General features: G+C 35.6%; 1 protein-coding gene across 15 annotated transcripts in view; it reads right to left on the bottom strand.

The window, feature by feature from the left end:
* LOC105380206 (potassium/sodium hyperpolarization-activated cyclic nucleotide-gated channel 2) overlaps window positions 1–15,694 on the bottom strand; it is a 202,113-nt gene that overhangs the window by 72,561 nt on the left and 113,858 nt on the right. For 9 of the 15 annotated variants that reach the window (XM_038106280.2, XM_038106279.2, XM_038106281.2 and 6 more), the window contains one exon: window positions 11,243–11,463. In XM_038106280.2, coding sequence (XP_037962208.1) covers window positions 11,243–11,463 — 221 coding nt within the window. Of the gene's footprint in view, window positions 1–6,467; window positions 6,816–11,032; window positions 11,186–11,242; window positions 11,464–15,694 lie in introns of those variants that run through there. The other 6 variants (XM_048627704.1, XM_038106292.2, XM_038106296.2 and 3 more) reach the window with 3 other exon arrangements.

The following is a 15,694-nucleotide window of genomic DNA, read 5'->3' as shown; positions in this document are numbered from 1 at the left end:
ATAAAATTTGCACTGGCACAATAAAAATGTATTGACCCCGTTTCTATAATTTACAAGTGTACAATTCATCATACATCATGCTGCGTTTACGAGCCAGGGTGGTCCCGGTATTCCGTAATGCGAACACGATCCGTATACGACTATAGAAACTTAGTAGCGATAAATAATTTATGGGCATTCCGATTATGTGACGTCGAGTCGCGATTGTTTGGAATATAAATCAAATTAGTTACATAAAGTACAGTGTACCTATTATTGCAAACTTGTTTTGACAACCTTTTTTAGGATTCAAATTGTATTGAATTTGACATTAGTTAGGACTTCACTTTAGGACCCCCTGTACAGCAGTCGTCCATAGCTCAAAACCTAGTGTTAAATGGAATAACTAAATATATATTTGAGATGCATGTACGTTGTACATTCTTAAACTAAAGTAGACGAATAAGCATGCCGGGTGTGAATTATGTACTAAAACAAACATAATTTCGCACAATCATATGTATGAACAAGTGCAAGTGATGGTGAATAATTTTTAAATGCATGTTATGATCAGTTATGATGTTACACTTACTGAATGAGTCATTTTCGATATAGGTACTAACTATCAATATTGTTGGATGAAAACGATTCCAATATCTAAGCCAGTTCTTTGTAGTATTTCGCTTCTAGTATAAACATTGAATTCCCTGGTGTTCTGCGGTGGGGCGAGATCGATAGAGCCGGCATTATCTGTTCCGGAAGCGGCCGTCAGCTTGCCGGACCAAATGTATATCTTGTCAACCGCAAACTAAGCTTTTAGTTTCCCTGCTACCCTGGTAGCATATAAAAAATATAGTTCATTAAGTTTACTGTAAAATAATAATGTTGTACCACGATACAATAGAAAGCATTGGGCAATGACCTCATACATTCTTTCTTCTTTTCTTGACAAAGAAAAAACTTACAAAGAAAAGGAAGTAATCTGTTAAAATACATGACATTAACTAGGTTTTGTACGCAAATTTTACTTTACAGGCTGATTAAAGGTAAGTATAAAGTGTTTAGTTGTGTTCTTTCTATAAATATTAATAACATTTACTATACCATCCTGTAGTGGTGTCCTGAACCTAAATAGAATTTGTATACCTGTAGCAAGCACGAAAGGTAAATTTTAATCCTTTCATCGGATAATGATTATAACTATAGAGTTTAATTAATGCCTGTCTACTTATAGTGACCTTTCCTTCTGGCGCAAGATAGGATAGGGTTATCTTAGAAGGGTCAGAGTAATTAGAATTATCTATAGTATAGTCCAAAATAAATAGGGAACGATTTGCAAAGGTAAAAGTTAATAATATTAATAAATAAATATACCTAATAATATTATTTTGCTTTTTTTTTTTTAATTTTTAAAGAATTTCTCATTTATAGCATGTTTATAATATGGTTACTTACTTATGTACTTACATATTTTGATAGGTATCTTTGGATTTATTTATGGGAACTCACTTTATCATATACAAAACATACTTATAAAATATGTATAAAGTTAGAAGTAGGTAGTAAGTAAGATATAAAGGCGTCAGAACTCAAGTATACCTAACAATCCCTACGTCTTATACTTATTTAGTACCCTATATCGTCCGGTATATAAATTATAACGATAAGTCAATTTCAGAACTAAAGATAAAAGATAAAAATAAAAAGATAAAGATAAAGATAAAGATAAAAATTCATTTATTGTAAACATGGGTAAATAAAATTAATTTGATCATTTCAGAACTTTGTGTAATCTTCTTCACTAGTTCTTATTAAACGTTACAGGCTCAGATTCTTATATCAGTGAATCTACCTTAGTATTAACAGTTACAGATCAATGACAATTCAACCAATCACAGCTCTGCGTGTCATACATAATATTCTAGGTAAATTTACATTCTCAGCTGCGAAACCGGCGGACAGTCTCCTTAATTCGGAGGACACTGAAATATTAGCATACTCAGAATAAATAACAACAAACAATGATGTTGTATGGCGAACTTACGTCAACCACCGTGTAACAAAACGATCACTCAGAATTCACTACGACTGTCAACGTATTTGCAACATAATGTTCGACGACGACAACGTTCCAAATTTAAAATTTGGAGCCACATGTCAAATGTGGCTTTAACTGTCAAAAGTGGAGTTAACATTTAATTCCGGAATAGGTACTATGTAACAGATAAAAAATTCCATTTGGGCAATTTTAGGCGCTACGCTCACTGCTGGAGTAGAGGCAGAGTCGAGGCGGCAGCGTCGCAGCCGAGCCACGGTGGCTTTAAGGCTCAGGATATTAGGCATCTGTGTGAGCCACTCACACATTGTTAGAGATTATGTGCTGACAGCGCTTGCATGCGCGCCCTCAATTTGGGTAATTCTTGACATCATTGTAAGTATTTTATACATTTAAGTTTTTAGTGCATTATAGACCATTGAACATATCAGTTCGTTCTTATTTGACAACCTTTTGCACTCAAATCTGACACCTTTAGGGCTTGACCGTAACAACAGCCCGAACAGCATCTTTTTACCAAAGTTATTTGTTTCTGTTGATTGAACATCGCTTTATGTGTGCTATTCATTGGACTCGAGAATTCTATAAATTGCAAAACTAATACAGAGCCAACATATAGGAGTTATACAATCCCGTGTTTTTGCGGAGCAAATGACTCGGAAGGACCGATGCTCGCAGAAGCGAAAAACACGTGTTTTTGCTGCCTCACTTGAGACCAGATGCTACCGCGGCAAAACATAATATTATAGAATAATTATATAAAAGATTTTACTTTGATATCTGAGATTTATTTTTGTTTAAGGTAATCACAAAGGCTAGTCGAGGAGCAGAGGCAGTGAAGAAGAAGAAGAATCACAAAGGCTAACCTAACTATAAAATAACAAAAGCATTTTTACGCCACGCCAGTAGGCGTGGCTGGAATCAAATTTACTTCTGGATTCTAGGCACTAGGTATAAATATGGTAAGTTAATAAAATTTCAAAAACCATTGTGAATATTTTCGTCCTGACACTTTTTGGAAAAACGCTATCAAGAAGCATGAGCAGAAATTTATATACTTAAGTTTAAGTTAGTTTTAACTTGGTTATTTGATCATCAGCAGGCGATATTCTCGTCCATAATTTGGTAAGTTGCGGTTACGTAATTTCATATTGGTTTTGGCTGCAGTGTCACGCTATGGCCACACAGGGTTACCACAAACCTTTTAATTAGCCGATCGCGTTCGATTCATTTTATATTGGAACCTGCGGTAGGCTACGTTACACTCAGTGGTGACATCAAATTGTTTTTTTTTTATAAAATACAAAATTGATTAAAATTTGCACATAGTAACGGAACCGATAACAGAAAGGAGCCTCTATTTTGGAATGATTATAGAGCTAGCGAAGCACACACAAAAATATACTTTACATACAACTTAATTATGAAGTGTATACTACTTAATGTAAAGCTTTATCGTTTTACACATTAATTACATTAACTTTCATTTTATAATGATTATTCCCCTAGTCCAACGTTTGTTCAACTGTATTTTGCTTCAATCGTTGAATCCAGCAGTTTGTCATAAAATAATATGAAGTTTTCTAACCAGATTGAGTCTAGACTCTTGAGTCTAGGGCAACGATGTCACTCGGTGTCGCAATTTGCAATGGTAAGGAGTTTAGAGTGCAATCACGTTTGTATGACGCCACTCTCTCTACATACATTTTTACATATTTCTGTAAAATGACTGACAAATTCGACCGCTAGAGATGATTTAACAAAATAATATATTCTTTCGTTGACGAAGTTAAAATGATGAAGTCAGTAACCTAATTATTATAAGTAACTAAACCTTATAACAAGAAATTAAGAAATCGTGCAGTGTATATTTTTGACACAATGCTTTTTTTTACTGTCAAACATCCAATACAGCACTCCAAGACTAGATTTTAGACCCACCTTAATTTGTGCGTCTGAAGACATAAATCCCTAACTAAACTGCTACACGTTAAGCGTTTTCCCTCCTTATGTGGTACGTCGAAATTGCACAAAGATTTTTAAATGGCACATAGAAGACGGCAATTAGTGTTACGTATATCTAATGCTACACTTGTGTCATTAATTTGTTTAATAAACATAAATTACTCGTGCATATTACATGTACCTAGTTATATATGTGTACAAGATAAATATGCATACAATTTAATGTTTTGGAGATATATGTATTATAACATCTAATGTATAATAAGTAGGTACTTACTAAGTTTTAGAAGTATAGATAGTTTTAAAAATCACTAAAAGAATCAGGGAAAGCTAGAGCTGGAGTTTTTGTTTTAATTTTTTTTCAGCTGTCATAATCTAGGATTGCAAATGTCAGTATTTTCGGTTCGGTATTCGTTCCGCCCACATGTAGTATGTTGTTGCAAGCCCCGATGACGCATGTGTGAGGATCAGGGATATGGTTAGACCACATTTCCTGTAATCTTTTTTTTTTTGTCCAAAACGCTCAATTTGTGTTTCCTTTTCCTGTCTGTCCGTTATCTCTCAGTTAACGCTGACTGAAATTATCATGAAAAAGTTCGAGGTAAGTATATAATGTTATAAAGTTTAGCAGACTACATTATGCCCTCGTTGTATAGGTATTTCCAGTAAAGAATAAATTAAGATTGGCTAACAAAAATACGGATGAAGGTGCCTACGTAGGTATTCAATAGTGTTGACCTACTTATATTTTATATAATTTACCTGCCTTGGTAGGTATTTTATTTTGGAAAAATGTGGAGCCTGTACCGAATTAATTGTACTTATACGTAGGTAATTATCATATAAATTTGTATTTAGTGAGTAATATCTGATCAAATCCAGATACTGGCCCATAGTGCTCTTGGGAAAACAAAAAGGTACGTTTAAATTGGCTTGTCTGCGATGTCGTCTCGACAATTTACTATAGTTAATTTTCTACAGCACGTGACGCTAATTGTAAGTAATATTGTAGGGGCATCAATTAATGTACCACACGGTTCACTATATGCAAATACTCATCGATGCGACGGATAACAATCGACTGATGATCGATAACTGAAGTATTCTCAAGCTTAATCTTCAGAAACAAAGATGAAATTTCTTTGACGATTTAAGGCAGCTACCGATTTGTCGAATGCAATTGTTTTAAATTTCTGAGTAGACCTTTCATAATACAAGCTACGATGTTGAAGAATGCTTGGACTTCTGACAAAAACTGTTAATCCAGATGCTTAGTAACCGCGGCGGACAAAAAAGGGATGGATGTCAGTTATTGTGGGCTCAGCTCAGCCATAAATATGCTGGCCGTATGTTTGTAGATAGAATATGGTCAGGATGTCGTTTTTGGGCGAGAACTTTGCAAGAAATACCCCGATTATTACTTTCTACTCAACCGACTCATGTTTTTCTAAAGGTTTACAGGAGTAATATGGCTAATACCGTGTTAAACGCCAGTTGAACCTGTTTTTATATTTTTCTGAAGAGACCAAAACGCGCAAAATGATTTTATTATGAACTTAATCTTCTAGTAACAATGGTAGAGTCCGCGAAGTTCTTTTAGCTTTAACGATTTACAGTTTATAAAACAATGTGACTGTTTCTTTTATCTAATCATATATCAACATAATTTAGTACTCGTATAAATTATAAGTAATTTATCATACATCATAAATCACATATTGTTTTACAAGAAATACAATCGTACTTATGAATTGCATTGATAAACGTGTCATAGGTCTTCGCTTCACTGCTTATCCTAGCTAGTGCAATGTGGATACTTCGTAAATGTATAGCAGCTAGTTGTCTAAAGTGACTATGAACTACTATGAAGCCAGTTATTATAATTATTAAGATAAATGTTATTATTTTTTGTGCTTTACTATATGTTTGAACTGTTACCTACTTACCTATATAATTAGGCTTTTATGACCCATAGTATACCCATAAAATAAAAATGTGTCTTTGTAAATATCGTAGTTATTATAATTCATGAGTTATGTTTTTGATGGCATTGATTTATCTTGAGGTGCCTAGTATGCCTTTGCCGACTAAATTAAATGTCACAAGACTGGGCGGTTTATATAGTGTTGTAGACATAACAGTTATGCAAGCGTTGTATTAATCCCTTTTGCCAACAACATAAATAAAGCAGCATTGGTCGTTATAAATTACATGATATGATAAAGTCCATCCGATTTATGGAAGATAAGTACAAATTTACACAAAAGCATACGATAATGACTTTCAATTTAATCCTTCCTTATCCTTGTGAAAATTTCATTATCAAGTCTAAACCTTAATCATCATCCTGCAATTTATAGCATAAAAGGTTCGTAAATAGTACCTTTTATTAATTAGATTGCTTAGAGAATAAAATTCACAAAGGAAGGGTTTCCTAAATTCTGCCTTTCAAATCTTATACAATTACCTATTTTATTCCACAGAAAACATATTGTTCTCTATAACGTGACTTTTGAACGGCATCATTCCATCCATCATCTGTAGCAGGCCGTTAATCTCTAAGGTCTTACAAACAACAACACAGGACAACACTTAAGCTTTGGCACACAGCGTAATTTTTAATTACGAACGTATTTTTCCGATCGCCTCTCGCACATTTTCTGGCACTGGTTGGAAAATTTAAGAAACAAAAACACTCGCGCGTATTCTCGAGTTTTTTTTTAAGAGGCAAGGATCACGGGCGCTTTGAGCTTAGTCGGGGTAAAGCGGAGGCATGTCATCTCTCCGGTAGCGATATGCGAGCACTGCAAGCGGCGGCTCGGCAAGCGGCGCGGCGGCGCAGCGCGAGACATGAGACTTCGCTGCCATGGTCAATGTTAACAGCTTCGGAACTTTTTCGTGCTGCCGAAATTAGTTTTGAAATGTAACTGTGTGTTTTATTGGGTTAGTAAACTTACACTATGCTTTCTCTTTCAGAAATAAAAAAATAAAAGAATATTTGTACTTACGAGTTTTGTCGAGCTATGTTTTTAAATCTAGCTTTTAACTACGTAGATCTTGAGCAAAAGGTTCTGGGTTTAATTTAAAATAGACGCCATGACCCACTAATCATTGACGAGTGAAAAGTGAAAGTGTTCTAGTAAGTAAGTACATAATTAATCGGTGTTATAAATTTGTTGCTTCTGTTTTATGCATCCTGTCAAGTTATCATAACTTGGCAGGCACTTTCATTATGTCGATTTATGAGTTGATTCTCTGTCTGACGTTAAACAATTTAATACTTCCCCTCATGATCTTGATCTCCTCTTTGACTCTCTGGAGCGTTGGTAAATGCCACCAAAGTGTCAATTTAAATCCAATCCACACTGGATTCAATTACCTTTGCGACGGCGATACATGACCCAGATGGAAGTCGCATTCAGTTGATTTTGCCCTGTTATTTAATAATTAGGCATTACAAAGTGTTATAGCATGTACTTTATAACACACTCACTATAAAATTCGATTATTTATGTTACAAAAGTGATAATTTGTAGTGTTCATAGAAATAAGCTGCTTAGTATTTTTGAACCAATTGAACAAGCTTTAGTATTGTGAATAATAAGTTGTGTGCAAAAAATATTGGATGGTACGGAACCCTTAGCGCGCTGGAGACTGACTCGCACTTGGCCGGTTTTGTTTTAAATTGCGGGCACATAACTAGTGTATATAATTTATTTAATCGTAGTAAAACTCGACCAGCCTTTAAAATACTGCCTAATTCACTAATTATTGGCATTTTTGTTATAATTATTGCGGGTTGAATGGGCTTTAATGAGTATTTTTACGCAATTTGTCATTGTAGGTATTTTATACAACAATTTAGCGGAGTAATGGATATTGGTGGAGGTTATTCACATGATACTGAAACAGTTTAAAATACGAGTAATATGCATTGTTGTTAAAATATTGTTTTATAATATTTATATTACAAATATATTTAAAAAGACGGATAGCTGAAAGTATTTTAAATCTAAATAATTTTGGTATGTAGGAATTTGATACCTTGAATTAACACATAGGCTAACAAACATAACTTTATAACCTGGAATTCCCACAGGAATACCATTTCAAGGATAAGTGGCCTCCAAGCGAGTATATATGTCGCAGGCAACTGGTTTAATCTCCTGTTTGATTGAACCACTAGCCCGTTCATTGGATGGCGCTGTTCAGTTGTATGACTAAAGACAACTCGTCAAGTCGTTGATTGTAACGTTCGACGTCTTGACTGAACGTCATTCAGCGAGGTCGTTGAATGGGATATAGTATAGCAACTTTGTAATGTCTGGTTAGGGTGAACATCACCAGACAAGAGTCAACAAAAAGACTATGTTACAAAGCTCTTATCTCACAAATAAACTAAATAATAACAATAAACGTACCTTCATATTGTTGTTCATAATTATCCAGTTTCGCCACTTTTTTTCTTTGAAACTATCCGCCCGCGGCGTAATAATAGGTAAATCCATGTTGTCGTCATCACACTATTTTAACACAAATAACGCACTTTAAAGCTAATTTATTTGCAAAAAACTAACAATATAGGTGCTTTTTGTGTCAGCTGTTAGCTGTTAGACGCCATATTTGTTTTATTCACCACCTGACTGATTTTAAGTCAGCTAACTAGTTGGACGTTTTGTGACGCTTGTGCAATCAACGTTCGGCCTAGTCATACAACTAAGCAGCGTCATCCAATGAACGGGCTAGCGGTTCAATCAAACAGGAGATTAAACCAGATGCCTGCGACATATATATATATATATATATGTCAGTTGGTGAACAAAACAAATATGGCGTCTAACAGCTAACAGCTGACACAAAAAGCACCTATATTGTTAGTTTTTTGCAAATAAATTAGCTTTAAAGTGCGTTATTTGTGTTAAAATAGTGTGACAACATGGATTTACCTATTATTACGCCGCGGGCGGATAGTTTCAAAGAAAAAATTGTGGCGTAACTGGATAATTATAAACAACAATATGAAGGTACGTTTATTGTTATTGTTTAGTTAATTTGTGAGATAAGAGCTTTGTAACATAGTCTTTTTGTTGACTCTTGTCTGGTCATGTTCACCCTAACCAGACATTACAAAGTTGCTATACTATATCCCATTCAACGACTCCGCTAAATGACGTTCAGTCAAGACGTCGAACGTTACAATCAACGACTTGACGAGTTGTCCTTTAGTCATACAACTGAATAGCGCCATCCAATGAACGGGCTAGTGGTTCAATCAAACAGGAGATTAAACCAGATGCCTGCGACATATATATTATACATTATTTAATAAGTAAGTAGGTACATATTAAATGTAGTCTATGATTCACTTACATCACAGATAAAATAATAATTTAATGCTGAATAGAAATTTAATATCACGTCACTTACATATTATCTCGCTCGTACAAACTGGCTTGAGTTACAAGTACCTACGTGCCTAGTATTACATATTTAACACAGGGATAATCCAGTAATTGTCCTTTTGAACCTTGTGGCTACCTCCAATACAGGAATGGAGGGAAAACAGACAGGAAGGAGGTAAATAAAGGCTTACAGCGGCACAGCTATGCTTTTGTGGACGCCTGTCAAAATTAAGGTGAGATAAATAACTAAAACGTGACTAAACATACCTGCAAAGCCTATAAAATGATGACAAGTACCTATGTACCTACAGTCTATGAGTGAGGTGAGCGCATTTAAAACAAAAAAGCATATTCTTGTTAGTATAGGATGAGGAATGAAAATAACCCAGAAGTGGGTTTGTTTGTACAGATGTGAACTTATTTTTAAATGTAGAAAGTCACCATATTTTTAGTTACGGTCCCAAAGAAAAAAAACAGACATGTTTACGCATATTGGTGTCCTGCTCGCATCAATGGAAGGAACATCAATTGTACCTATACTACGGCTAAAAGCTTATTAAAGCTCAAAGAAAACAACATTAAAATTATACTTAATATGAGTAAAGTTTTGGCAGGGAAGTTGGTTGAATATTCTGTTTATAAACGGCCATAGCGTAAAAATATATTACATTAAAATTCCTTTAGTACATCTAAATGAATTTTAATGTACCTAAGTAAATGGAAGGTCTAACCATAACTAATTAACATTTATTAGTGATCGGATATTCGGATGCATAATTATTTATTTGCCTAAAAGTTTATCGCTATTAAAGTATGGACGCTATTTATGTTTAGGTCGATTTTAGTTAAAATATTTGTATGTAAATAAACTTACCATCAATCTATTCCGTGAAATGCTACTGTGTTTATCCACTTTCTTTGGATCATATATCGGAGGTCTGCAATAATTTGCTTTATTTTCTCTCTTGAGGTTACACTCAAGGTAATGTGAAGAGTAATCATAAGTACCTATGTTCAATATCCAGACTTTTTTAAATTTACTACGGATGTGGAAAGATTCAAATAGCTAAATATCTATTCTAATCGTCATGCAAGAGTTGCCCGTCTAAGTCGTACGTGTATCTACTGTTCTAAGTCAGTTCCATAATTTTCATAAAAGGCACTTCTGAATTTACACGTTATTTAACGCATATCGTGGCTACAAATAATTTTGATTTCACACATCATGAATTTATGCGACGCAAATCATGCATGTTTAAATAACATGCGATTGCTGTGCGACCAACAATTTCATGATTCGATTTCCAAACAATTTGAATATTTTGTTAGCCGATTGTGTTTGGTTTTTGACGATACTCTTGTTTAATATTTATGTACCTATTCATCTTTGATGCGTCATTAAGTGAGCTTTTGTACATTAACATGTTAACCTAAATTCTACTGGTACCTATTATTAACTTACCTGGTTGGTTATCATTAGTAGCACCCTCAGCAGTCATCATTACAAAAATCCTGGCAATGAAATACTTACCACGCCATCTAGTGTCCAAACGTATCACCAACCAATTCCTCCTTCAAATCCCCTACACACACAAAACCTACTAACAGCGCCATCTAGTGTCAAACTCACCATGACAGTCACCAAGCAGCAGCGTTTCGTCATCAAGGGCGGTGACGAGGGAGTCCGTGCAGCATGTGTTGGTGTTGTCGATGGATATGCGCACGCTGGCGCAGTCTGCGGGGGAATGGGGCAGCTGCTCGGCCGACTGTGCCGCCGCGCGCCCGTTGGCAAACCACTCAAAACGTACTAATAGCGCCATCTAGTGGCAAAACCACTCACCATGACAGTCGCCAAGCAGCAGCGTCTCATCATCAAGGGCGGTGACGAGGGAGTCGGTGCAGCACGTGTTGGTGTTGTCGATGGATATGCGCACGCTGGCGCAGTCTGCGGGGGAGTGGGGCAGCTGCTCGGCCGACTGCGCCGCCGCGCGCCCGTTGGCCAGCCGGAGCGACGCGGCGCGCCCGGCGCCCGTCGCCGCGCCGCCTCCACCGTCTTCGCATCTGTGGGGAAAACGGGGTGGTTTGTATTTCACGAAAGCTTTTCTTCGATTGTCAAGGTTATGAATCGATTTTCAGGAGGATAAATCTTAACTATAAGTCACGGACATCATAAAAGTGTGAAAAAGTTATAGTTAAGTATTATAAAAAGTAACCAACTAATTTTATTTTTTCATAGAAACTTTGTTGACTGTGGGGAGTAAAATTTTTATTTCACGAATTTTCAAAGACGTGAACAAAAGATGTTCGGAATATCAGCATACTATACCACTTTTAGCAACATATCCTGTAAGTTTTATTTGCGTTTTTGTATTTTTAAGGTACTCGTACTAACTCATTACGTAAATCGTACTAAATGGTAGTTAAGCTATTTAAAACCCGAAATAGCCAATACGGAAGTAATATAAAGCACTAATAGAAATAATATCAGTAATTAAATATGCAATTATACTTAAATAACGTTAAAATTTCAGCGCTATAAAGATAAGCACATAGGAAAAGCGTGGGTGAGATATTCAAAACGCCTAATGAACACAATTAAAATAAATAGTACGAGAATGAGCAAAGTAACATAAATTCTCACCGGGTCAAAGTAAAACAAGGACTTAAGGAGTACCAGGGGAATTGAACGATAATCTAAAAAAAAGTTAAAAGACTATCACTGAAGTGCGCTCTTAAAGATTCCGGATTAATTGTAAGTACCTAACCTCCCGACTCTGGGGAACGCAAAGAGAAAAAGGCAACAATGAGAAACCTCATTACAAATGTGAGCCTACTTAAAATATTAACCAGGTTAAAGCCAGTGCGATGAGATCAAAAAAATAAAGAAAGAGTGATCAGTAGTTTTACTTTTTTAAAAATTTTTTTTTGTAAAGTATGAACATTATAATGTTCAGTAGAACACTATTGCTGCCACTTTTCTATCGAGTAGAGCTCTTTGTAAGAGATAGCAAGAGTTTTTATCTCGACTTAAGGGTTAGTGCCTGGTGATGCATTCCACCTTTTGTTTTTTCATATCTAAAAGTGCAGATGTTATGCCACCCGTATAAAAGAGTGGCACTGAAATGGTCGCTGTGATGGTGATGACTGTCATAGTAATCATGAAATGGAACATTTTACAGCTAATGAAAGATGAAACGTGATGGTAAATTTAATGGAAGTTTCGATGGCATATTCGTATTTTTATGAAACATCAAATAATGCTGTAAACTTGCATATGCGAATGGGGGTCTGTCCGTAGTACGATTTAGGTATCTATGCATGTAGTAAAATGACCACCCAGCATATACATATAAATATAATGTTTATTTTCGTGGAGTGTTCAGCCTGTGGATATTATGTTAAGAAAACCATATTGTAAAATAAAGTGCATCAATCTAGAATTGAGGATGAAAGGTCGTTTTTTTTATTTTCACTTTCGTAAAGAAAAGCGTCATATAAATGTATTGTACTACTACCTAAATGAATACTATGCTTATTTAGTTTTAGATTTATAACTATGCCGCTTTATCACGTACTATCATAATGGATAGTTAGCCTCCTGAGACCTTATAGAAACGGGACACTAAGTTCCTTGCCTGAATGTAGAATAGAAAGCCATTCAGCACAGGCATTCCGAGAAAGCCTTCCCACGCCGATATAACTCCCACGATACCCGGAAACGATTTCCCCGTTCCCCGGAAAATTTCCAGCAATGCGGAATATTTCCCGGAAAGATTCGTCCACGGTTCATGCGAAAAATGTACAGAGAAGTGGCCACACATTTTCATTGGTCAGTGGTTAAAGTAAAATTGAGTTTAAAAAAAGTATAATATGAAAAAATAAGGGCATGGGTACGCCAGCGATACGGGTGCAAACCGCACCCCTCCTGACATGTACACTTGTCCAAGATTAATAATGCACATGCAGATCTTCACACCCGAATCATTAAATCGTAAGAGCCTTAAAAATAACACTTGCATTTTGCACCTTGTTCGAAAGAAATAGGACTCAATATCATGTGTCACATAATCGAAAACAACCGATCTGTCAAAGATTTCTATGCGCATTATCAATTTTGGAGCACTGTACCAGCAATAAAATATTTGATTTGATTTGTTATTTGAAATTAAAGTACAATGTATTCCATCCCTTTTACAGCGTACATCTCGTAGCGTGGTGGTAAATGGTTCAAGCTTACGAAGGCAGCCCTAAGTGCATATGCACAAAGGTTCCATTCGAGAGCCAGATGTAGGAACTAACAAACAACCCCGTTGAGAATAGAATAGATAGAACAAGCCTAAGCTTTCAATATTCCACGCTGAAGTAGTGTTTAACTAAGCTTAAGTGATAAAATAATCATTATAAACGTTGTAAGCCACATAAACTATTGCGTTTCTTAAATGCATCTTTAGACTGAATACGAATAATACTCTACAGAAAGGCATCTTTTGAAATTAGCTTCTTCCTCGACCTCCCCTGGGGCCGGAATGCTCCGCTTCCAAGATCGTACCCAACATTATTCATTCGAAACTAAAAACTCCGGGGGGAAAACTGGTTCAAAGTCAAGTTGCTTGCTAAAGCTATCTCACTGTGACTTGTCCCGCGAATTTTGTAACGTTTTGAAAAGTAAAATGGTTAGTGAGTTAGTGATGAGGACTGGTGTGATGACGTATTTAAAAATAAGTATAAAAACAAAACAAAAACTATGGGATTTTTGTTATTTTCATACTATCATAATTCATAATGGTATTATGTATCATCATCATCGTCATCATCAGCCTATGTCAACCCCCTGCAGGGTATAGGCCTCCTCCATGTTATGCCAAGTCCCACGGTCCTGTGCTACACGGGTGCGTATTGCGACGTATAAAAACGAAATGTATAATTTCACATTAATAACGTTCACAACATATAATGAACGTTACGTATAACAACAAAATCTATATTTTCATAAGGTATAAGATTCAATTGGTATATCGTACATTTCATATAATATCAAAATAACTAACACTCACGAGGACTAATATCGATTCGTATAACATACATTACGTATATCAATTAAAATATATACTATAATTTTGTATAAAGTTCTTCTCATATCGCATAATCTGTGTTTAATTACCCAACGCCGTCAAACCCCCTAGCACCAAAACCTAAAGATAGGTGCGACGACGAGCAAAGCGAGGAGGAGCGTGTTAGGTGCACATGTTCGTCGAAACCAAAGCGGAGCGCAGCGAAGCGGAGCGGAGCGTCTCCCAACATAGCTTCAATAATAATAATGCTGTGAAAATCCCTAGTACCAAAACCTAAAGATAGGTGCGACGACGAGCATAGCGAGGAGGAGCGTGTTAGGTGCACATGTTCGTCGAAACCAAAGCGGAGCGCAGCGAAGCGGAGCGGAGCGTCTCCCAACATAGCTCCAATAATAATATATTTTTTTGTTCATTATACATAATGTTATTATATACGGTGAACAATATATGTTATAAGCGTTATATATTTTAATCGATATATCAATTGAAATTATACTTTTTGAACGTTATTCTTTACAAAATTATGTATTTAGTAACTATGCCTTTCGTTTGTTATGCACAGTGATCGTTATACTTAATAAATTTATATCATATGGGCGTATACCTTGTGAATGTTATACCATGCGTTTTTATACCTCGTATTACTTACCCGTGCTACACTCATCCAGTTATGTATCATATGATAACCTAATGAGAACGCTGTTAATAGAAAAAAAAGATTTAATCGGTTTCCGACCAAGAATTAGTTCAGATAAATAAAATAGAAAATGTGTCCACAAATCCGTATAGTATGTGCCAGATTTTGCTTTAAATTTTCATTAATGAACGACATAGATATAGCTTATCTGTCATTAATAGTTTAAAGTCTAATTTTTAATATTGCCCAATGTATAGTGGTTGAGTTGCACGTGCTTAGAGTTTCTGTCCGAACTTTTATCACCTTCAAAACTTAGTAAGCACCTACAATGACCTACATGTTCATTAAGAGTTAAGTTCCTTAATGGAGTTGAATAATTAAGCGACAGATGGGAGGTCAAGCAATGAAGTTTGGAGGGCAAGCGGCCGCTGATTTGTGAGGCACTAACTACGAATTGTTGCAAAAATTAGCCGAAAGGGTACTCAGTATTTTTTAAAAGTAGTAAGTACATTATTTTGATTCTTTTTTAAATACCTAACAGATAATTAAATAATTGACCGTTTGATTTTGTGACCGGAGAAAA

The sequence above is a fragment of the Plutella xylostella genome, chromosome 19 (assembly GCF_932276165.1).
Source record: "Plutella xylostella chromosome 19, ilPluXylo3.1, whole genome shotgun sequence".
In the NCBI taxonomy this organism is placed as follows: domain Eukaryota; kingdom Metazoa; phylum Arthropoda; class Insecta; order Lepidoptera; family Plutellidae; genus Plutella; species Plutella xylostella.
Note: the sequence above shows the minus strand (reverse complement) of the source record. Positions and strands in the feature narration are given on the sequence as shown.